Consider the following 25,151-nt stretch of genomic DNA (forward strand, 5'->3'; position numbering starts at 1 on the left):
AACAATGTTGATTCATAAGTATCTCGTCTCCTTGCTCAAACCATGCAAGCTTGTAAGCCGTAGGCCTCCTCTCGATGTTGAGGTCGAGTTTGTCGACCATCTCTTAAGCCACCAGGGGTAGAGCCAAGAATTTACACTTGGGGAGGGGGGGGGGGGGGGACACACTAATTTACACTTTGCCAACACTGGTCATTGGGGGCCTTGGCCATCACTTGGAATTTACACTTGAATTTCTGCACATTGCGGAGCCAGGAATTTGCTCCAGGGGGCAAAAAAAATTATTTTTACGAGGGTTGTTCTGGCTGTAAGTTCACTAAATCATATAACGCATGTTTTGCTTCATTTTCTCACAATTTCAATGTTCTTGTTTATGGACATTTTACATTTTTCAAAAGCGCACTTCTATCGGCTAAGTATTGGACCCTTGTCATCAAACAACAATTGATAAAGGAACAATGATGAGATAATAATTGATAAAGAAACAAAGATGAGTTGGACATCCTGGTGGCTTAGTCCTAGCTTGATATTTAATGAATAGTGTCCATTCTATTGATTACTAGAAGTATTCACATTCACAAATAGAAATATTACTGATTCTAGAGTCCATTTGTAGGACACAAGTCACTGGTCATTAGCAATTGGGACTCATAAATTCACAACCGGTTCTGAGCACAAAACAAACTATCACTTATGCTCTGTTTGGTTGCTTGTTTTGCGCGGATTGTAGGAGTTTCAAATGCATGAGATCTCCCCAAAGCATGTTTGGTTGTCATTTACACCTTTGACCACTAGACAACTTCTAGACATCATTATTGGTTTTTATCCTAGGTGGCGCCTACGTGGCGGAGATGCCCCCCCCCCCATAATCTTCTCCCTTTTTTCACCAAAATGGAAAAATTTGTTGGGGGAATTAGGAGAAATTCTTGTCTAATTCTTTTTCTCTCTTTCTCTCTCTTTGTCTCTCTTCCACCTATATTTTGATAATGACACCCTACATCTTCTGCTAATTTCCTCGCGCAACCAAACACTACTCGCAAATCTCCCTCCTAATATTCTCCCCATCTTCCATTCTCTTCCATTCTTGTCTAATTCTCTTTGACTTATTTTTCTCCTATTCTCCCAGCCATCTACAAGCAACCAAACAGAGCATTACGCATTGGCACAAAGAAAAGGCACTACTCGTTTTGTATTTTGAGAACCGAATGAATCACAAACAAAATCGGTTCTCAAAATCACAAAGGACTTCTACTTTAAATAGGTTTTCAAAACTCAAAATAAACAAGGATGAAAGAGACAGAGAGAAAGTGAGAGAGCATGCCTAGAATGAAAGAAATCGCCCAGGGAAACTTCCATGAAAGTGGGCGATCGAGGTTGAGAGAGGAGGAGGAACACATAGAGATAGAGATGGAGATGGAGATGGAGATGGAGAGAGATGAATACCAGGAGACCTAAACCGTGAAAATAGAAAATTTTGGAAAATAAACCCTAAAAAATAGCATCATATCCTGCTTTGAAATGCAAGATTTTGTTTCGGAAACAAAAGGGTACAGCTATTTAAAGAAAGACCTTTGTCCCCCTTCATGGAAAATGGAGAAAATAAAAGAGGGAAAACGACAATTTTGGAAAAGTGGTAGCTTAGTAAAAAAATCTTGAGACTTTTCCCCTCCCTCCGTCTACTTATAAAAGGGATTTTGCAAATCCTTGGGGGGGGGGGGGGGGGGGGCGCTCCATGCTATACGTGCCTCCGCCCCTGTAAGCTACCACAATCAATGATGATATTCATACAACGCCGAATAACCACTGCCTCGCCTTGATCATTCCAAGTGATCTCGTCACCCTCATCATCACTGTAGTCTTCAAAACGCGTTTGCTATTCAGGACTTTCAATTCGACCAACTCATCAAACTCTTCAACCAAATTTAAATCTGGTTATTCATATAGAACATTCGATTCGACCAACCCGTCAAATTCTTCGACACTGTTTAAGTACCTTCGGTTTGGACACTCTGTCGCAATATGATCGAAACCCAAGCACTTGAAGCACATACCAAAATCACGGTAGGGCTTATTCGGACTTGTCCGATCATGAACTTCCCTTTCACCTGACTCATCCCGCGAAGCACGATGATAATAAAAGTTAACATCTTTTGAGACAAGATGATTGTCATGACCTTTCCGAATTTTGAAATGCACTATACGTTCAGTAAGTTGCTGGACTTGCCTCCTTAAATCTTCGACTTCACTGATTTGATGATCTTGATGAGAAGTCGCCATATGAACACTTCGATCACGCCCACGATTGCTAGCCGTGGTAGTTGTCTCTTCATGATAAAAGCCAGGCAACTACAGCTCTAATACCAAATTAATGGAGCGGAAGAAGAAGAAATCGCAATGCCAAACAGAAACTTACAAAAAGAAAATCCCCAAGAAGAAGCTCTTAGCCTCTTACACAAAAACATAAGAAATTTACTCCATCAAAAACTCCTTCCCAAAGGTTACTTAAATAACCAAACTAAGAGTCATGAAACTTTCTAAAATTACTCTTCCTTAAAAAAAATAGAACTATACTTCTTTTGGACTTCTGATAAAAGTAAGCTTTCCGACTTTATAAACCTCTAGATAGTAGTATCCTACTTGCTAAAGTAAAGCAAAGAAAGAAAATTTAGGGAACATAATATCCGAACTAGGTAGACTTTCTAAGAGCCATTTGTGGCTTAATTTTAGATGGTATGACTGCATCATATATTTGTTCCTTTATTTTAACTTGGGACAACCCCCCCAGTGTATTTGTGACTACTCTTTTATACTAGAGAGCATATCCCAAGTAAAAAAGGGGGTGAACATTAGGGGTGTTCATTATTCAGTTTTAACCGAATAACCGAACCGAATTGATTCGGTCGGTTTAGTTCGGTTTTTTCCTAATTCGGTTCGGTTTCGGTTTTTATTTTTGGTTAATTCGGTTATTCAGTTTCGGTTACCTCGGGGAAAAAATTCGGTTAACCGAATAACTGAAATTAACCAAAGATAAACATTATTTTTTCAAAATATGGTGTATGGACACTCCGTAGGATGATCCAAACCGTCCATTTGATTGATCACAACTTCAATAAATTGTGCCTAAAAAACCGTTTCGATAGATTGATTATAGCCCTCCGATCAAACCGTCCAAATAGATTTTTTTTGTCTTTTTCTATCACCATTCGGTTATTCGGTTATAGGTTAGGTTTTTGTGAAATTCGGTATCGGTTTCGGTTTCTGAAATTTGATAACCGAAATTATTTCGGTTATCAAATTTCGGTTATTTCGGTTCGGTTATAACCGATTGAACACCCTAGTGAACATACATTTCCCTTTAAATAAATTCCATTTCAACTAAAATTGTCATAAAGTGCCTCATGAGACAAACACGGGCCTTAGGGTGCAACTCAAGTCAGGTTCAATTCAAACATGTCGAGTTCAACCCGAATTGGGGTTAGGCTTGTTAGAAACGAAAGCAAGTTTGGAAAAACAAAACACGAACTGAGTTTTAGGCTAGAGTTGAGATTTTGAGCAACCCGACCTGGACAAAACTTTTATTTTTCAGTTTTTTGGCTAGATTTCATAATCACATTACAACCGAGGTTTTAAATTTCGGTTTCGGGCGTAATTTCAGCCGAAATTCGGTAGAAGCGCTTGAAATGTTGTTTTCTTGGGCTGAAATTTCGGCCGAAATTTTGTAAAGGAATAAAAAATATTAATATTTTATCAAGAATTTAGCCGAAATTTTCTAAATTTCCAAAATTTCGAGCGAAATATGGTAAATTTCGACAATTTTAGTTTCGGTCCTCACTGAAATCCGAAATTTCAGATTTCGGCTGAAATTTAAAACCTTGATTACAACATTTAATCAGTTCGGGTTAGGCTAGAGTTGAGACCTCGAGCAACCCGACCTGGACAAAACTTTTCTTTTTTCGGTTTTTTTACTAGATTTCATAATTACATTACAACTTTTAGTAAAAGATTTAGTGTACGCAATAAAAGCATGTAAATAATACTATCGATAAGAGCAAAAAAGGCAAATAAAGGTTAAGAACAGAAAATCATAATCTCTCTGTCATGATTCTCTGAATGTAACGCCCGAATCTCTTCCTTCCTATCCTCTCCCGTCCTATAATTACTCTCTTGACAACTTAACTACGAACAGCGATTCTCTCCCTGGTTCATTTACCCTCTCGACGTCAACCATCGACCTCTCATTCGAAGATCTTCGGACTCTTATAGCCCAAAACACACCAGAAGAGGAAAGTAAGGGCCACATTTTTCTTTCTATTTTTATGCCTGATTTATGTGTTTTTTATGCATGATTTATGTGTTTTTTATGCATGATTTACTCCCGATTTATATGGAGGTTCGAACTCTTATCGCCATTATTTACAAATGATATTATTTCTTTGTGGAACACTAGGGTCTCTACAACGATATATGTTCTTGGGGCCGTTTGTATACAAGGATTTTATAATCTAAGATTGTTAAATCATGGATTTTATAAGCTAAAACCTAGATTGTATATTTTCAGGATTGTAAAATCTAGGTTTTAGATTACAAAATCCAGATGAGTCCGTATGTCCACTATCATCGGTTTGCTGATAGACCTCCTAAACATTAGTGGTATCAAGTTCACTCAAGCTATCTGCCAAGATTGGCATTTCCATGCTAACTATAGCCATGTGGAAAAGGGGCGTAGCTAGCTCCTTTGGATCCAAAGACAATCCAATGGGCTTGAAATCAGTTACTTTGCCATCGATTTGCTCATTGGTCACTAGTATTTTTGGATCATTTGAGCCCTTTGTTTTTCCTTATCTAGTGATGGTTATAATACCTAAATATATCATCTTTCTTTTCATTTATAAACCGGTAGGGGTCCTCGCCAAACACCAGCTTACGTACCGAAAAAAATCAATTTTAGCTTATAAAATCCAGATTTTAACTTCTAAAAGTCGGGATTTAATAATCCTGGATTGTAAAATTTAGGAGAGTTTTACCATGTATTACAAAAAAGTCAGGGATTTTATGGCATTCTTGTTTGATTGTGAGCCATGGCTATTGTTGAGTTTTGAGAAATCGGGTTTTGAAAAATCAGGTTGAGAGCTAGGTTAGGGTTGAACAATTACTCCCTCGGATTGAGTTAGGTTTAGCCTTGATCCCACCCAACCCGCCCGAGTTCCACCCATAAGCGGACCAAGTCTCTTTGCTTCAAAGAATCCCTAATTTTAAAAAGGGAAGTGATATATCCACCCCTTTTGATTAGTTGGGACACCCAGCATCAGTATACGTGGCAATCATTCACATTGAATCCATCTGACGTGAAGTGCATCAGACCCTCTGCAGTCATTGATACGCTGCTGGTGGGTGTCCTAAGTAATCAAAAGGGGCGGATACATCACTTCCCTTTTAAAAATAGTATTTCACAGCATCCATCCCAAAAGGCATTTCACAGATGGTCTGTCGCACGTCAGACCAGCCACACAGGCTCACTTTTCAGCATATTTTGTCTTCATTCATGAGCTGGCTGCTCTGACATGCGACAGGCAATCTGGGAAATGCATTTTTGCATGGACTCTATCAAATCCCTTTAAAAATATCTAAATTCATCATTTACCATGTCGTCTTCAATGTCACTTGGCAATAGTAAACAAATTTTTGGAGGAGCATTTTAATTCCGCACATGGGGTGGGCCACACTCTATGGGCACATGCAAATATTAAAGTGGATGGCCCCACCATACAAGTTGGCATTGTTGATCTAGCACACTAAGACCGTTGATCTAGATCGCCACAATGAGATTGCAGATGATCCTAACCATCCAATCATGGGTATAAGTGTAAATAAATCTTTTTTACCTACTCACCATCTCCACTAGCGCTAGAAAAATGTGTCACACGGGTGCCTTCCCCAAACGCTCACTCATAGTTGGGTACTTTCGTAATAATCGACAAGGTGGAGGGCATTGAGTTAGGTTCCGGGCCCACATAATAAGGTCTGTAACAACCGTCCGATTAAAATTTAATTTCATCGAAACGGTAATATAAAAAATAAGAGATGATGAATTCAGTTAAGGATCGGATGGATGGATCAGGTATCAGAGAATTTTGAATAATTTAGAATGATATTTGCACTACCATGTTTTTGATAATAAGACGAACTCAACTTGTCTTTTATACTTTAATCAATTGTCAAAGGCTATTATTATACTCCTATTTGCACTACCATGTTTTGATAATAAGACGAAATCACCTTGTCTTTTATAATTTAATCAGCTGTTGAAAGACCACTACCATGTTTTGATATCAAGACGAACTCAACAGATTTTGGAAAATTAGGACAAAAATCCATGAGGATTTTTCTGTTTCTTTGAATGAGAATTTTATCGAAGATAGCAATCCCATGTTTGCATGATAACCCTTGATCACGTCGCGAATCTCCTCTATATCATCAGAAAATCTACAAGGATTTTTCAACAGATTTAAAACTCTAGAAAGATTTTTATCCATTAGCCTATTGAATGTTTCAGATAAACCCATTAGATTTTGGTGGGATTTATTCAAGCAAAATGATAAGGGGACACGCAGGGAGTCGAAGGACGTCCTCTATCTATTCTTTGCTCTTTACATTGAGAGAATTCTGGAATTCTCAAAGGTGATTTTTTATGCAAACTGATTAACATCCACACAACCTGTTATTAACAGGCATGGAAACTGGTGAAGCACGAGTTGACTGAAACTGAGTGAGTATTTGTAGCTCAGATCAAGTTTGAGTTTGGAAAATTTTATGATCTATTTTTTCTTCAGAGTTCTTCGAGTAGCAAAATCGACTTATCCTTTTTTCTTACATATAAATAATATGACTGTGGTCTTCATTATTCAGTTGGTTCAGCTACTTTTCTAAGTAACCATTCGAATTCTTAAACACTGGCAAAGACATCTACACGCAAAAAGTCATGTATTTGTATTTGTTGGAACTAGGTGGTCTTAGATCAACCCGGTGAGTATTGTATAAATGTGTGTGTGTGTGTGTGTGTGTGTGTGTGTGTGTGTGTGTGTGTGTGTGTGTGTGTGTGTGTTTCTGATAGGTAAGCTGGGGTTTGGCGGGGACCCCTACCGGTTTATTATAATGTGAATGGTATGTTACAATCAGCATACAAAATTCTAACCCTATCACAATAATAGGAGTACAGACCATGCGAACCAGGATAAGACCTATCCTTAGAGGCAATATCTAAGGAAAAGTGGAAGCACCAAGTATCTATAGCACCAATAGTAATTAAGGGCGTCTATTATCCTCTGACTCAACCTCCTAGCTATCTAGCTTTTCCGCAAATTCTGGTGGTTCTTTCTACTCACCTCCTGCCACACACTTCAATTTCATTGTCTTCAGTGGGAGATTTAGTCTTTTTGGGAGACTGGATCTCTTGGTTTCTGGTTCCTTTCAGTTGTACAGCCTCTGTATAAATGTGTTATTTATATTTAGTGTAATACTTTCCTATTAAGATTTGCAATCGTTATTGAAACATGGTTTTCGCTTTACAATATATTTATAGCTTTAGTGAGTCACATTTTAAGATACCTATTTTGCCATGTATTCTTATAAATAAGACCTGAAATCAAAAGAAAACAACAAAATTTTTTCCTAATATTATTGATGTGTAGCAATACATAGACTTGCATTCTAATAGATATTCATATTCGTATGGAAGTCTATCTGTACAAACATTCTTTTACATGCATATCTGTGTATACATATCTAACAGTTGCAAAGTGCATATATGATAATGTGCTAGAGAACATTCAGGGTGATACAGTGCTGAGTAATTTATCGATTGAAAGTTTTTTACAGGTTTAGAAGACATTGATACTCTGCAACAGGAAATTTGATTATTATTTGACTATTTTTTTTTATTGAACCTAAGAGGTTCAAATTTATCAAAATTAGACTAGCTGGTTGTTGATCATATCCAGTTTCATTTGATAAAAGATAGCGAAGCTATTGTGCGACATCCATGGCGTCAAGGTCAAGTGCAAACCTATTGGATTTGGCTTCTCTAGACATATCGGATATTCCAGAGATTAAAACAAGAACTCTTCAGATGGTATATGCTCCTGGAATTATCCCTGACTCAGATAATTGTAGCAGTAACAATGGGGATTCAGCTGCTCTTTCTCCTGTATATCAGGAACGAGTAATAATAGTGGCCAATCAGCTCCCTGTGCATGCTCAAAGAGAGCCTGTGAGTGGAGATTGGTGCTTTAACTTGGATAAGGATTCACTTTCGTTGCAACTTAAGGATGGTTTATCTTCTGATACAGAAGTTATTTATGTGGGTTGTCTGAATGTCGATATAGACACAAATGAGCAGGAACAAGTTGCTAAAAAACTGCTGGACGATTACAATTGTGTACCCACATTTTTTTCACCTGAACTTCAGAAAAATTTTTATCATGGGTTTTGTAAGAAGCACCTCTGGCCACTTTTTCATTACATGCTTCCCATTTCTCCCGATCATGGTGATCGATTCGACCGGTCTCTTTGGCAAGCCTATGTCTCCGCCAATAAGATATTTGCGGATAAGGTCATGGAGGTGATTAATTCTTACACTGATTATGTCTGGGTTCATGATTATCACCTTATGGTTCTTCCCACTTTTTTAAGAAAAAGATTCAATCAAATTAAGCTTGGTTTCTTCCTTCACAGCCCATTCCCCTCCTCAGAAATTTATAGGACTCTGCCCGTTAGAGATGAAATCCTGAAGTCATTGCTGAATTCTGATCTAATTGGTTTTCATACATTCGATTATGCTCGACATTTCCTGTCATGTTGCAGCAGAATGTTGGGCTTAGACTATGAGTCTAAGAGGGGTTACATTGGACTTGAATACTATGGTCGCACTGTAAGCATTAAGATTCTTCCTGTGGGTGTTCATATGGGTTGGCTCGAATCTGTATTAAATCTTCACTCTACATCCACCAAAGTTAGAGAGATACAGGAAAAATTCAAGGGGAAAAAATTGATTGTAGGTGTTGACGATATGGACATATTTAAAGGCATCACCCTAAAGTTACTCGCCATGGAGCATCTTTTGGAGGAGCACCCTGACTTGCAGGGCAAATTAGTCCTAGTTCAGATCACCAAACCTGCAAGGAGCATGGGGAAGGAGATCGAGGAAGCACAGAAGGAGGCATATTCAACTGTCGAAAGGATCAATCGGACTTATGGGAATCCAGGCTATGAGCCCGTGATCCTAATTGATCACCCTGTTCCACTTTATGAAAAAGTTGCCTTTTATGTGGTAGCAGAATGTTGTATTGTAAATGCTGTGAGGGATGGGATGAACTTAATTCCATATAAGTACATTGTCTGCAGGCAAGGAACTCAGCAGATGGATATTGGTGAGTCCCCTCGCACGAGCACGCTCATTGTGTCTGAATTCATAGGTTGCTCACCATCTTTAAGTGGAGCTATCAGGGTCAACCCTTGGAATATCGCTGATGTAGCTGGTGCTCTAAATTTGGCCATTAACATGCCCGATACTGAGAAGAAATTGCGCCATGAAAAGCATTATCGGTATGTTACTTCTCATGACATTGCTTATTGGGCTCGCAGCTTTGAGCAGGATCTGAAGAGATCGTGCAGAGATCAAGACAGTAGACAGTGCTGGAGCTTTGGGTTTGGTTTTAATTTTAGAGTAGTTTCCCTTTCCCCATGCTTCAGAAAGTTGCAGCTTGAGCACATTGTTACTCCCTATAAGGGAGCCAATAGAAGGGCGATATTTTTGGACTATGATGGTACTGTCATGCCTCAAACATCTATCAGTAAAACCCCCAGTGAAGAAGTCATTGCTGTTCTGAACAACTTGTGTGGTGACGCTAAGAACACTGTGTTTATTGTTAGTGGTAGAGGGCGGAGTTCTCTTAGCGAGTGGTTTGCCCGTAGTGAGATGCTGGGTATCGCCGCTGAGCACGGCTACTTCATAAGGTATTTTGATCTTACCTTTCAATCAATTTAGCCTGCCATTTCAAACTTGCACTACCTAAAGTGAGGAATTATGCTCTTGTTTTATACCTTTTTGTTTTCTTTTCTAGGTGGGATAAAACCTCTGAGTGGGAAACATGTTCCTTTGATGCTGACTTTGACTGGAAGAGAATTGTAGAACCTGTTATGAGATTATATACAGAGACAACTGATGGGTCTTTCATAGAATCAAAGGAGAGTGCACTGGTATGGCATCATCAAGAGGCGGATCCCGACTTTGGATCCTGCCAAGCCAAGGAACTATTAAATCATCTGGAGAGCGTGCTTGCAAATGAGCCAGTTGTAGTCAAAAGGGGTCAGCATATTGTTGAAGTTAAGCCTCAGGTATGATCATTCTGTTTTATATGTTTGTGAAACAACCAATTAGTCCAAAAGCTTAAGGCCCTGTTCGTTTAAGATTATGACAACCGATTGTGAGTGCCAAACCGATTATTGGACTCAAAATTAAGTTTCAATTTGAGTCCAATAATCGGTTTGGACTCACAATTGGTTTTCATAATCTTAAACAAACAAGGCCTAGACTATTAGAGTTGGTGTTATTTAATAATCATTCATACTGCTCCCCCCCCCAACACACACACACGAGTGGTCTCTCTTTTGGGATACCAAGGAGTTGTTGGGTTTTGAACCCAGGACCTGCCATGTGGCAATTGCTCTGATACCATGTGAAACAACCAATCACTCCAAAAGCTTAAGCTGTTAGATTTGGTGTTATTTAATCATTTATAATTCAACATATGTTATTTCCTTTCTTTTTTTATTTATGCATTTAATAATTGTCCCAACTTTGTTTGGATAATAATGCACAGGGAGTGACTAAAGGGTTGGTTGCTGAGAAGCTTCTTTCAACAATGGCTAATAGTGGGAAGCCACCAGATTTTGTGTTGTGCATTGGAGATGACAAATCTGATGAGGACATGTTTGAAACCATTTCCAACATAGTCTCCACTCCATCTGTCCCTATAGTTCCTGAAATTTATGCATGCACAATTGGGCAGAAGCCAAGCAAGGCTATGTATTATCTGGACGATACCGATGATGTCATAAAATTGCTTCAAGGCCTTTCTGCTTCTTCGGATCAGCAGCCAACACACACCAGTCATATTCAAGTTTCCTTTGAAAGTTCAGCTTGAGCTGAAAGAACATTTTGCTATTGGTTTGTGAAGCCTCTCTTTATATTTTGATTTGGTTTTCTAACCGATCTTCGTATAGTATGATTTTAAAAGATCCATCGAAGAAAGGGATAAATTTTGGCTATTATTATTGATTTTAATACATTTGCTTTTGTACTTACTGTTTTCTCTGAACTCTTGTGGAAGGAGATAATGTTGTTTTGTGTGGCCATTTTTATTTTTTATGTGTGGAAAGAGGTGCTGTTTTGTGGCCATTTTGATGTGGTAAAATTCATTTTCAGAGCAGATCATTTGAGAAATCTGTAGTTAGCAATGCTCAGAGTATGTTTGATTGATATTTAAGTAATTTGTACAGACTCTGGTATTAGCAGATGATTCAGTTGTACATCTGACATTCCTCATAGAATGAAAATGTTTTGCTGAACTTGAAATAAGCAGTTCTCCAGCTTCATTTGGTTCTTGTTTATGCATTTGTTTTGCAGATTGTACTTGATGCCTTCTGTTCTTCAACACTGATAACAGTCTTTGATTCAATTTGCAGATGATTGAATCAAATTGTGAAAAATATATATAATGCCATAAGGAGAGGGAGGACATGCTGTAATCCAGTATGAAATATCAGGACTTTCAAAAGATATCGAAAGTTCGAAACAGTTTCAGATTTCATCCACCCTGTTCATTTGATAGGACTAAAAATGAAAAGGTTGCCCAAAAAAAATCACATCCTTTCAACAATATTTCTCCATACATGGACTTTTGCTCATTTAGTGGAGATTATTGGCCATTTTCTTTCCAATGGGATGAATAATCAGTATCATCCGGGTGTGATTTTAGTAACGTGGGTCATCCATGTAGGGCCAGTGTCTCACTGAAATTATTCAATGTGGACTATTGGCCTTTCTAGTTCCAACTGTCCATTTCTAAGGCCATGAATGTAACAGCTAGAGTTACCTGATCCATGAGATTTTTAATGATTGGTGACTTATAGTGGGACCCATTCATTGATGGTGTCCCACCTGAACCAACATCAGTCATGTGTCCCATGGAAGGGCACTTTGCTTTGCATTTCTATTGGATATTAGTTTAGATTGAGTGGGCTAATTTTTCATGACAAAGTAAGAACTTGCATTTAGGGGTGCAATTTGGGTCAGGCTCAACCCGATTTCGGCTCAACTTAGGTTGGCATTTCCTCGGGGTGGGTTGGGAAAATCCAACCCTATTTAATTTTGGGTTGGGTTAGGATTGAGGCCTTGGGCAACTCAGCCCGAACCCTACTTCCATCTAATTTTATGGTGATTTTAAAAATCTTAAGATTATGCTTTTTTTTGTATTGTTTTTTCCACAGGGTAACTCGAACCCAACCCGACGCAATCTGCCTTGATTTGGAAAAAATTGGATTAGATGGATCTGGTTAGGGTAGTGAGAGGCAGGTTGGGTTGGGTTAGGGTTAAGGTAATGCTATGCTGGTTGGGCAAGGGTTGCCTCAACCCGACCCAACCTAGCCCGATTTGCACCTTGGATTTGAATGTCTATAAAAAATTTCCTGATTAAATAGATGTCTACTAAAACATTTTACTCACTTGATTAACCGATTTTTATGAAAAATGATTTGAGGGTGTAAGATACTTTATCAATTTTTAAGGGTAAGAGGATTCTACTTGTGAGTCTTGTTGGGACCCCGGTAGAATTCACCCTTAAAAGCTAGCCATGAAGGGGAGGGTGCCCAAGTCCTTAGAACTAATAAGCCCTTCTACTTTTCCATTCACTTTTCCTATGTGGAGCCCACAACAACTCTAAATTCGGCATCAGTGGAAATCTAATTTTAAAATACTCCCTTTTGGTGTATTTATTCTATCAGTCTTTAAAGGAAACTTGTGAGAGACTCTCACTATTAAAGTACTTTGAAAGTAGCTAATGGCAGTCTCTAAGTTGCCTCTTACTAATAAAATACTTTGAAAGGATCTTCATGTGCCTTTATTGAAGATAGTAAAGCATGGCTGAAAAGCCAAAGAAATAACACTAGTGCCAAATCTAGTGGTCAATTATTCTATCAGATATAAGCCTTTTTTTTAGGCATAGAGATCCAATCTAGAAATAAAAGGTACATATCCGTCAGGTCAATAATCACATGATAACTCCATGTGCACCAATTTCATTCTCTTAAACCTGTCTTTGAATTCAAAATCAGGGTTTGTTTTGTCTTAAACTGATCACTAAAGTAACAAATCTTCTTTAGACCCAGAGGGAAGAACAAGTTCCAAGGGACCCAAATTAAAATGCCATGACAACCTGGAAGAATCTCCCTTTTGGGTGGATAAAAACAAATAGAATAGTATGAATCTCATTAATCACCAACAACATTCTCTCAGTTTTCTACCTCCCATCCATTGCAGCCATATTTGTGTGGGAATCCATTCAAAGCATATTATGAGAGAAGTTGCACAATCCATAGAAAGCAAATGAAACACAGAGTAAACAGGAAATAGAAACCAAAAAAGGGCAAAAAGCAATAAAAACACCACCTTGAAATTTGTGAACAGATCGAGAGAATCCCCAACTTTTTTCTTTTTTTGGAACAAAATCAGCAATATCTGCTCATAAGGTGCTATTTTTAAGATTGTGAAAAGGACCTAGACAATGCGTTTTATTTTTTATAAGACCCTCCCCCCTGGGGGTAAATTTTTTATAAGACCCTCCCCAACTGTAAATGGCCTTTAAGGCAAATTTACCCTTTTCTTCCTCATTTCTCACATTAGGCTTACCGCTATGTGGGGTCGTCATAGTAAAAAGTGAGGTCAACTAAGTATAATGTGTTAGTGATTTTTCCTCCAAAATCAAAATATGGCGTGCCTGATTTCTGTTAAAAACAGAGAATAGATGAGCTAAATAAACTTTTTCGATGAGGCGAGATGAGGCCCGGACTATGTCGCTCTCTTTAAGGTGAATATGCGCTTCTGCGGAAACTGATTCCAATGCAGCAAATTACTGGCCACAATCACCCTCAGGATATAACAGCCGATGCACCGTCGATCTTTAAGAAATGCACAATCCAGGAGATTCGAACCACATGAACATTCCGATTGCCCAACAAAATACGTAAAATAGAAGAAGAAGAAGAAAAATAACCTTGTTTACAGTAAGATAACGAAGAACAAGAAAGAACAGAAAAACATCTGTGATTGTTTTTCGTAGTTATCAAAAATACATAGATCTTTCTCTTTTTTTTATAACCCAAACATGTCTGTTCAACATGCCCTTTAATGTAGATGCGAAGAGTCACATCCCGGTCACAGCACCTAGGAGCGGCAAAGTTATCCGCAGAATAATGGTGGCATTATCTACCCGGTAACAGCGGCGTTATTTACCCAGTAATTACGGGATACCAGTAAGCCGGCTTATCTAATAACGTTGATGTTCCAGTAAGCCGGCTTACCTAATAATGTCGGTGTTATTCTTTAAGAACGACAAGGTAGGGGTAATGTTTGACGGACAATATCAAAAGACAAAAAAATAAAATTTAGGGGAAGGGAAAACACTTCGGGTCACACGAGTCGGTCGCGCGTGTGTGTGGTATAACCAAAAGGCCACCGGGTCCACTTGGTGGCTTATGGTAGGCTCCCTTTCTTCTCTTCTCATTCACAAAGAGATAGAAGTGGAAAGCTACATAAGCCCTTGAACCTTTCATCAACTTTCCAATACGGGACTATTTGCTTTTGTGAAGAAAGTAGGTAAACTCATTTTCTAAACCAATGTGGCTTCTTTTTGTAAACAAAACAAACCTAGTAAAATACAGACAAAAGCCACTTTTGTTGTATTAAAATACCAACATAATATGAGGTCAGCTCGATCAAAAGTGACGTCACCTCACTAAAATGTGGGTGTGTCACCTTGGTAAAAGTGCATGTTGGGTGTGTCACTTCTTCCACTTCTTTTCCATTTTTTCCACCGTCTTCCATTTTTTCCGTCATCGTATTCTTCTTTTTTCCTTCTTTTTTTTTTTGGTTTTTCCGTCGTCTTCCTTTTTTTTTCTAGAATCGATTCTTCTTTTTTCCTTCTTCTTTTTTTTTCCAACGTCTTTCATTTTTTCGACGTCAATTCTTCTTCTTCTTCTTTTTCCTTATCTTTTCGTTCTCTTCCTCTCCCTCTCTTCTTCTTCTTCCTCTTCCTTCTTGTTGAGAAAATAACAAGAAAATCCGTCGGGAAAATCCAATCCGATTGTGCACAAGTAAACAGTAAAGTAAAAAATAAAAGCAAGCCACAAGATAAACACTGAGATTTACTTCGTTTAGCCAATATGCCTACGTTCACAGGTGAGAACATGATCTTCCACCATGAGAAAAATAATATACAAGGATTACAATGAATTAACCCAAGTCCACAACCCATTCCTTGTCCTCTCATCCAAGACCGTATCCAAGAGAAGACCCGAGAAAAACCCACAAGAAAAGCCTAACAGGAAAACACCGAGAAGAACACCTTTCTCTCTCCCATTTCCTCTCTCTTTCTCTCACTTGTTCTCACGATCTCACACCCAAGGCCAAGAGAGAAAACCCTTCCCTCTTATTTCCATTAAACCCCCACTTAGCATGCCAACTTGGCAACTTTCCCAAGTAAAAGAATAATGAGAAACAAGGCAGCTTTCAAAACACTTAAATTTATTTTATTCCAAGTTTCAAGTTTCAACTATGGTCACCGGCGGAGGTAGAGATGAAAAACACTTCAAAAAATTAAACAAGAGGAGGAACAAAGGGTATATTTGTCTTTTTCTCGTATGGCACAATTTCAACGTGAATTCAAAATAAGCACCAGTCTAGTGTCATATCATAAATAAAATGCATTTTCTATGTCATTCACCTATTAAGATCAAACATAAATTTTTTAGGGACAATTACCAATGGGGGACAAAAGTTTGGTGGAATTATCAACAGGACCCATGCTTTTCAGAAATTACCAACGAGGGACAAAAGTGGTCTTCTCAGTAAAAGCTGGACGAAAATGCCCTTTGGCATTTACAACACATTTTCATCTTGTTTTTTCCTTCTTCCCTCTTCTTTTACTTTTCCATTTTCACTTTTTGATTTTTTTACCCTACTAGTCATCTTCCTCCTTGCTCAGCCACATTGTTGCTGGCAAGTCTTGAAAACTTGAATGTTGAGTTCTTACCATCTATCACTCTGTATCTAGGGTTTGTTTTTCTTATTTTTAGAGTTTTGCACTATTTTTCATTCCTCTGTTTCTAATTTATCTTGTTTAGGGTTTAAGTGGTTTATCTTTTAGGGTGTGTTCTGGAGATAATGCATGGATGGCTTCACTCACTTTTTGGAAGACAAGTGGTTGTATAAGAAAATTTTGATGTAATACATGAATGGATGGCTACACATTTTTTGATATACCTAAATTTTTTTGTAATACACAAATTGGGATTTAATACACGAAGCACATTTAATGAAAACAACATTCATTTCTTTTGTTTTTTCTATCATGAGCAAAATTGTAATGCCATTAGAAGAGTTGCTATAGGCAGGGGGTTTTGTAGCAGAAGGGGTTTATCAATTCTCTGGAAGGGGGTTAGCAACTCTCAAAAGTAGGGTTACCAATTTTTGAATGGGCTTATCAAGTGCCTGAAAATTGGCCGAGGGAACTGGAGTTTTGGAAAGGGATTTTCAAGTCTCTGGGATTGGGGTTATCTAGTATAAAAATGGGGTTATCACCTTCCGAATTGGGTTATCAAGTCCCTGAAAATTGACCGAGGGTACTGGAGTTTTGGAAGGGGGTATTCAAGTCTCTGGGATTGGGGTTATCTAGTATAAAAAATGGGGTTACCAATTTCCGAATGGGCTTATCAAGTCCCTGAAAATTGGCCGAAGGTAGTGGAGTTTTGGAAGGGGATCTCAAGTCTCTGGGATTAGGGTTATCTAGTATCAAAATGGGGTTACCAATTTCCTAATGGGCTTATCAAGTCCCTGAAAATTGGCCAGGGTGCTGGAGTTTCTGAAGGGGGTTTTCAAGTCTTTGGGATTGGGGTTATCTAGTATCAAAATGGGGTTACCCATTTACGAATGGGCTTATCAAGTCCCTTAAAATTGGCCGAGGATACTGGAGTTTTGGAAGAGAGTTTTCAAGTCTCTGGGATTGTAGTTATCTAGTATCAAAATGGGGTTACCAATTTCTGAGTGGGCTTATCAAGTCCCTTATGAACACGTTTTTACTTTCTGTTTTTTTTTCACTCGCTCATTTTCATCGTTTTTTTTCTTTCTACCCTACGATTCATCTTCCTCATCCGCCATTGAAAGGGAGAAGGAGAAATGCAAAACCCTAAAACAAATGAAAAAGAAAACCTAGATACAGAGAGATAAATGGGAATGAACTCACGTTTCAAGTTTTCGAGCTTTCCCTCCTCCAATAGTGGCTAAACGATGAAGAAGATGACTGGTAGGGGAAAAAATAAAGTTCAAATGGAAAAGTGAAAAAAAAAAGAGAAAGAAGAGAGAAGAGGGAAAAGTGGAAGGAAAAATTACAAATGGTGGACAAAAATATGACGTAATTGTCAACATGACCCATGCTTTTCAGAAATTACCAACGAGGGACAAAAGATGTCTTGTCATTAAAAGCTGGACGAAAATACCCTTTTCTTAAGCAACAGTTTTTACTTTTCCACTTTTCCCTCCTCTCTCTCTTCTTTCCCTCTTTTTTTTACATTTTCATTTTCAACTTTGTTTTTTTACCCTACCAGTTATCTTCCTCATTGTTCAGCCACCATTGTCACTGGGAAGTCTCAAAAACTTGAAACGTGAGTTCATTACCATCTACCTCTTTGTATCTAGGTTTTGTTTTTAATTTGTTTTAGGGTTTTGCATTTCTCATTCTCCCTTTCAATGGCGGATGAGGAAGATGAATCGTAGGTAAAAAGAAAAAAACGGTGAAAATGAACTAGTGAAAAAAATAAGAAGTAAAAACATGCTCATAACGGACTTGATAAGCCCATTCGAAATTGGCAACCCCATTTTTTATACTGGATAACCCCAATCCCAGAGACTTGAAAATCCCTTCCAAAACTCCAGTACCCTCGGCCAATTTTCAAGGACTTGATAAGCCCATTTGGAAATTGGTAACCCTTTTTTTATACTAGGTAACCTCAATCCCAGAGACTTGAAAATCATCTTCCAAACTCCAATACCTTCGGCCAATTTTCAAGGACTTGATAAGCCCATTCGAAAATTGGTAACCACATTTTTTATACTAGATATCCCCAATTCCAAGGACTTGAAAACCCCCTTCCAAAACTCCATTACCCTCGTCCAATTTGCAGGGACTTGATAAGCCCATTCGGAAATTGGTAACCCCATTTTTGATACTAGATAACCCCAATCCTAGATACTTGAAAACCCCTTTACAAAACTCCAATACCCTCGGCCAATTTTCAGGGACTTGCCATTCGGAAATTGGTAACCTTACTTTTGAGAGTTTCTAACTCCCTTCCTGAGAGTTGATAAACCCCCTTTGCTACAAAAACCCCTGCCTATAGCAACTATTCTAATGGCATTACAAATTTTCTCATGATAGAAATAACAAAAGAAATGGATGTTGTATTCATTAAATGTGTTTCATGTATTACATCTCAATTTGTGTATTACAAAAAAAAAAATTAAGTACATCAAAAAATGTTGTAGTCATTAAATGTGCCTCATGTATTACATCCATTCATATATTACATCAAAATTTTCTTATACAACCACTTGTCTTCCAAAAAGTGAGTGAAGCCATCCATGCATTATCTCCAGAACACACCCTAAAATACAAACCGCTTAAACTCTACACAAGATAAATCATAAATAGAGAAATGAAAAATAGCACAAAATCCTAAAAAAAAGGCCAAAACCTAAATACAAATAGATAGATGGTAAGAACTCAACTTTCAAGTTTTCAAAACTTGCCTACAACAATGGTGGCTGAATGAGGAGGAAGATGACTAGTAGGGTAAAAAACCAAAAGAGTGAAAATGGAAAAGTAAAAGAAGAGGAAAGAAGAAAAAAACAAGGTATAAACGTGCTCTAAATGCCAAAGAGCATTTTCGTCCAGCTTTTTCTGACAAGACTTCTCTTGTCCCTCATTGATAATTTCATAAAAGCATGGTCCTCTTGACAATTACGTCATTTTTACGTCCCCCATTGGTAATTGTTCCAAAGTGGAAAAGCAAAACTTGTTGCTTAAGAATATGGCATTTTCGTCCAACTTTTACTGACGAGACCTCTTATGTCGCTCGGTGATCATTTCAGAAAAGCATGGGTCCTCTTGATAATTCCGCCTAATTTGTCTTCCCATTGGTAATTTGTTCCTTAATTTTAAAACCAATCAGACAAAGACTGTAAGAGCATGTGATTCCTTTCCGGTGTCTGTCTGACTGTCTTTTGTCCCTTTGCTTTCGCCCATATAAGCTATAACTGTATTACATAAAACACACTCTAACGAGACACTCTCCTTGTCTCTTTTTCCTCTCCCTTTGAAAAGGGCCAGCAGAAAATTGAGATGGGGTTTTTCTTATTTTTCAGCATCTGATGTTCAAATGGGCTCATGAGATTTGAGAGAAGAGAGAGAGATTGAAGTATTTGTTTTTCAGTTTCAGAAATGGGGAAGAAAGGATATACTTTTCTTTTCATTTTCATGATTTTGCTTGGAGGCTTTTCATCAGTTTCAGCTACTAGTCCAGCGAGTGAGTATTGAAAAATGAAAACCCACTATCTTTTATACCTTTTTGCCCCCTTCAATTTCAGGGTTTCTATTCTTATGCATTTTTAGCTGAAATCTCACATTTTTTTACAGGATTTCTTGATGGGTTTTTCTCAAATGCATTCTCTGCCCTTTTGAAGTGGCTCTGGTCATTAACAGCCACTACAAAAACAGGTAAAAATTTCCCATCAGAATGCCTTTTTTTGTGTCATTTTGTTTTAGCTATTGCTTATTCTTCTATACAATGGAGGGTTTGATGGGGTTTTTTTCAGCTATTTCTGGCCGTCCGATTATGAATTTTGAGATTGGATACAATGTGGAGACAATGTTTGACGGTAGCAAGCTTGGAATTGAGCCTTTTGCTGTTGAGATCTTGCCGGGCGGTGAGCTTTTGGTTTTGGACTCGGTTAATAGTAACATTTACAAGATCTCTCCACCACTGTCTCGTTGTAAGTGTGTTTTCTCTTCATCTCTTGGATTTTTTTTACTTATTTGTTGGTTATGTGTAAAACCCAACTGTATTTTGCTGGAATATATGTGAAACAACCAATTGCTCCAAAAGCTTAAGCTGTTAGAGTTGGTGTTATTTAATCATTTATACTTCAACACCTTGTTTGTTGTTTTGTTTCTGTGTAGGCCAGTGTTTATTTTTCTGCAATTTGTGGTTTTGATTTGTTGTTTTTCAGTTTCATCAAGCACCCAACCCCATTTATCTTCTGAAATTTGGGTTTTTGGTTAAGTGATTGGAAAACTGTAGCCCAACTCCATTTTCTTGAGACTTTTTTCCCTTATTAGTAACACACACCCATTGAAGAACCCAACTTCCATTTAGCTCAGAATTTTTTTTATGATTTTTAATTTATTTTTATTTATTTATTTACTTTAAGTTTCTGCAAAACCCCAGATCCAACTTTTTGGATTTGGGGGGTTGGGTTTAGTGAGCGCAAAACCCAACTCTAATTTTCTGATTTGGCCTTGTTTTGTCTGGATTTGCCTCTTCAATTTACCTCAGAATTTTTTTTTATTATTGTAATGTTTGGACATATCTAAAAGAAATATCTGGTTTTCTAACTATGTCTTTTGTTCCTAGTATGCAATGACTTAATTATATTTTATGCAAAAACTCTCAATTATGAGACTTTGGGGTTGTTAATTATTTTCAAGAATCCTACTCTATTCCTCTAGAATTCATTGCCTTTGGTTGAATTTCTGCAAAATCCTAAACCATTATGAAAAATTGGTTTGTATTATTGATTTGTTTCTGTCTAGCCCCAGTTCTATTTTATTCGAAGTTTATTGCCCTTGTCCCTTGCTAATTCAATTTACAAAGCATAACTTAGTTCTTTATCTTTCTGAAATTATGCTTTTCATTAATTTTAGTAAACACCCAACACTTTGATTTTAAAATTTGCTCTGATTTAACTTTTCTCTGTCTTTGTTTTGGGTCTCTCCTAAACCCAACTCGTTACACTGAAATGCATTGCAAAAATGCAGATAGCAGGCCGAAGCTGGTTGCTGGATCAATAGAAGGATACTCAGGCCATGTAGATGGGAAACCAAGAGAAGCAAGGATGAATCGCCCAAAGAGCTTTACAGTGGATGACAGAGGAAATATTTATGTTGCAGACACGATGAACATGGCAATCAGGAAGATTAGTGATGCAGGTAAAAGCGATGGCTAACTTAAACATCAAATGATAGATATGTTCACAGATTTCCGTTTGGTTGCCGGAATTTTTTTGGTTCTTGGGATTTCTGTTGAACAAAAAACTCCCTGGGAGATTGGTGGAAAAAAAAGCTCCCTGGAAGTATCCCGGTAAAATAAAAATCCCATGTTTGGTTGACTGGACTATGGTAGGGAAAAAATTCCTTGTTTGGTTGCTTGAACTGTTGGGAAGAAAAAAAATTCTTCTGCAAGCTTGTTTTTGGTTCCTGGGATTATTTTGGTTCCTAGGAGTATTTTTTATTTTTTTTTCAGGGTAGGGTTTCGTGCGGGGTCATTTTGGTTCCTGGGATTATTTTGGGCCCAGCAACCAAATGTGGGTTTCATGCGGAAATTCCACAAAAGTCCCAAGAACCAAAAAAATTCCGGCAACCAAACGGAGCAGGGATCACTGATTTTCATTTTTTGTTTGTTTGGTACTTTTTAGTTACAGAGAGGTATTATGAATATGAAAAAAATGGTTTTGCGTAAGGACTGACATGGGTGTACATAATGGTTCTTATTTGTACATAATGTGCTTATTTTCTATATCTTTTTCTTCCTTATTAATGTGTTCAGAGTATTTAATTGAGCTTGATTTTAGAAATGCTGAATGTGAAAAGGTTAACCTTCAATTTGATTTTCATGGAGTTATTTCAAATATTTGCTGGAAGACAATCATGTATGGAACTTCTAGCTGCGCTTTGAGGTCCATGTGATAGATTAATAACCCTTTTTCACATTTTGGTTAGTTCGGCTGCTTCATTCACTATGGTCATTGGAGGATTTCAAATTTGGAAACAAATTCCACCAAAGCTTTCCAAAGTTCACCCAATTGTAGTAAATTTCATTTCTAGCTGCTACATTTTTATCTTTAGTTTCCTCAACATATTAACTCCTACATCAAGTCGAGCTCACTGAACATTCCTGTTCAACTTTTACTGAAATATCATGTAAAGATTTGTGAGTTGGAAAAGTTTGATTTAGTCTCACATATGAAACTATGAATTTCTTATTTTCTTAACTTGTTGGTAGGTATAAATTTTCCAATTGTCACTTTGAAATACATCAGTTTGTACAAAGGAGTAAGAATTGAATTTCTAGACTATTAGTAGCATAGGAAGTTGACCTGTTCCCTTCTGTACAAATGCAAATGATTTTCAGGAGGTGGTCTGCTTTTTATTATTGTGATGTCTACATTGTTGCTGGACCATGCCATAGAAATTTATATTAATTGGGCAATGCCTTCAGCTTTGAAATTCTAACCAGAAGAACCAAATATAAACCATGAAGTAATATAAAGCAAGACAAATCTCAATCTTGGCATGGGTTGAAATTTTTCTGTAGGAGTTACAACAATTGCTGGAGGGAAGTGGAGCCGAGGAGGAGGGCATGTCGATGGACCAAGTGAAGATGCAAAGTTCTCTAATGATTTTGAGGTGGTTTACATTGGAAGCAGCTGTTCTCTTCTAGTTGTTGACAGAGGGAACCAGGCGATCCGAGAGATTCAGCTCCACTTTGATGACTGTGCCTACAACTATGGAACTGGATTTCCTCTAGGTTAATCATGATCCATTATTCTTATTAAAGGAATGCTAAACTAAAGGGAGCCCTTGCAAAAATCAGATGAAAGGGCACCCCATTGTGGTGCACGTCACCAAAGTTCATTTATAAAGTGTAAAAGTCAAACACCAATAAATGCACTTTGGTGACGTGCAACCAATGGGGGCACCCTTTCATCTGATTTTTGCAAGGGCGCCCTTGAGTTTAGCATTAGTTTCGTTTCATCTAATATGCTAAGATCTTGAGATAGCTAAATGGCAAATCTGAATCGCGGTTGCAGGGATTGCAGTGCTTGTCGCAGCTGGCTTCTTCGGTTACATGTTGGCTTTGCTGCAACGTAGAGTGGGCGCAATGGTTTCCTCCAAAAGTGTGAGTAGACTACTTTTCTTTCCATATCTTCTTTGTTCAAATTTATGTCTTTGTATCTTTTCCTTTAAAAAAGAAATGAAAGATGAAAAAAGAAACAAGCTTCTCTGAATCTTCCCAGTGACCACTGAAATTCCCTCTCTATTGTTGTCAATACCTATGTTCTTCATGTGACATAAATGGTCTTTTCTTTAAGGAACAGATTTCAGAATATGGCATAACATTTTATGTTATTCCTACTTGACTGAATCTTGAAGAAACCCTCCAGAAGGAATCAACAAAATATACAATTTTTGAATAATAGGATACATGAACTGTTTTTTTCTTTTTCTTCCAGGATTCTAAAACTCCTAGAGAAGCAAACTTCACATCAAGTCCATACCAGAAGTCTTGGAAATCATCGGCCAGACCACCATTAATTCCAGTGGATGATGAATTAGATAAGCAAGAAGGTCTGTTTGCATCTCTTGGGAAGCTTTTCGTCAATGCCGGTACATCTCTAACCGAAATCATGGGTGGATTATTTACAAGAAAGTCGCAGAACCATCAAAATCAGCACCAGTATCAGCAGCAGAGAAGACCAAATGCGTGGCCAATGCAAGAAAGCTTTGTAATCCCTGATGAAGATGAGCCACCTACTTTGGAAACAAGAACTCCAACCCCGCGAAAAACCTATGCATTCATGTCCAAGGACCCCACGAAAATCAACCAGTTCCGACTCGCCCAACCTTATTACAATGGGTGGGATACTGATTTGCAACAACAACAGTATCCACACCGCCATTATTCGTCGGGGCCACAAACTTACTATGAGCAGAGCTCTGAAACAACCAATGAGATTGTGTTTGGGGCAGTTCAAGAACAGGGTGATCGACGTGGAGCAATGGAGATAAAGCCAGTGGATTATGGAGATCCCATGCATGATCATCACAATATTCGCCCTCGAATCAATCATATGGGTTACACCCGCAACTATTGATTATTACATGGAAAAAAATTATGAAGTATTGTAGTTCATGATTAAAAAAAAGAGTATCAGAATTGTTTTGTAGGTGAAAAATGTGGCTTTGATGATGAAAATATATGTGGCAGGGAAGCAGCTACTAGCTGGTTTTTGTGGGAGGAACGCTAGCTCTCTGAGCTATGCTGTTCTGCTGGTTCAAAGGATGCTTCATTCCCTTCCTCACTCTTTTTTTTCTCTTGTACTAAATAAATTAGGCACTTAACACAAAAAATAGAGAACTAGAAATTATGGTCCTATAGATCGGATAGTTAGGATTATGGTACGGAGCTGGTTTGTTAGGTACACCCTATCTATGTGAGGTAGTATAAAATGAATAGGTTGGATGAGTCAAACTACTATTGGAGATGGTGTATTTTAAGCTCTAGCTCAGTTTGAGCTAAAGCTCAGAAACCACGCCCTCTATCGACATTCATCTCCGCATTTTAAAGTTCTCTTGTTGGGTGTTTACAGCTTCTTGGCAATCACAGTGAGAGAAGTTGAAAGTAGAGGGGCGTCAGTATCAATATCAATAATCAAGTTTTAGGACATGGGACTAGGTGGAACCTATCCTGGTGTGAGACAGATTTAAGAA

At 37.9% G+C, this 25,151-nt stretch overlaps 2 protein-coding genes across 2 annotated transcripts; both read left to right on the forward strand.

The window, feature by feature from the left end:
• The first annotated feature begins 8,035 nt into the window (after positions 1-8,035).
• Positions 8,036-11,198, forward strand: LOC143856444 (putative alpha,alpha-trehalose-phosphate synthase [UDP-forming] 9). Its single transcript, XM_077366659.1, has 3 exons — positions 8,036-10,008; positions 10,116-10,389; positions 10,875-11,198. Exons 1-3 carry the CDS (start codon positions 8,036-8,038, stop codon positions 11,196-11,198), a joined length of 2,571 nt encoding a protein of 856 aa, XP_077222774.1.
• An 8,442-nt stretch (positions 11,199-19,640) lies between these two features.
• Positions 19,641-24,737, forward strand: LOC143856238 (NHL domain-containing protein). Its single transcript, XM_077366396.1, has 7 exons — positions 19,641-19,908; positions 20,019-20,099; positions 20,198-20,374; positions 21,420-21,590; positions 22,975-23,187; positions 23,471-23,559; positions 23,894-24,737. The coding sequence occupies exons 1-7, from the start codon at positions 19,824-19,826 to the stop codon at positions 24,533-24,535; spliced, it is 1,458 nt and encodes a 485-aa protein (XP_077222511.1). The 5' UTR covers positions 19,641-19,823; the 3' UTR covers positions 24,536-24,737.
• Positions 24,738-25,151: the final 414 nt, after the last annotated feature.

The sequence above is a fragment of the Tasmannia lanceolata genome, unplaced genomic scaffold (assembly GCF_043159265.1).
Source record: "Tasmannia lanceolata isolate RefF3 unplaced genomic scaffold, GAP_Taslan_0.1 ptg000023l, whole genome shotgun sequence".
Lineage (NCBI taxonomy): Eukaryota > Viridiplantae > Streptophyta > Magnoliopsida > Canellales > Winteraceae > Tasmannia > Tasmannia lanceolata.

Coding starts and splice junctions, on each gene's coding strand:
- LOC143856238 (XM_077366396.1), top strand. CDS start 19,824: ATGGGGAAGAAAGGATATACTTTTCTTTTCATTTTCATGATTTTGCTT. Junction 19,909..20,018: donor TTCAGCTACTAGTCCAGCGA/GTGAGTATTGAA, acceptor ATTTTTTTACAG/GATTTCTTGATGGGTTTTTC. Junction 20,375..21,419: donor CTCTCCACCACTGTCTCGTT/GTAAGTGTGTTT, acceptor GCAAAAATGCAG/ATAGCAGGCCGAAGCTGGTT.
- LOC143856444 (XM_077366659.1), top strand. CDS start 8,036: ATGGCGTCAAGGTCAAGTGCAAACCTATTGGATTTGGCTTCTCTAGAC. Junction 10,009..10,115: donor GAGCACGGCTACTTCATAAG/GTATTTTGATCT, acceptor TTTCTTTTCTAG/GTGGGATAAAACCTCTGAGT. Junction 10,390..10,874: donor TTGTTGAAGTTAAGCCTCAG/GTATGATCATTC, acceptor AATAATGCACAG/GGAGTGACTAAAGGGTTGGT.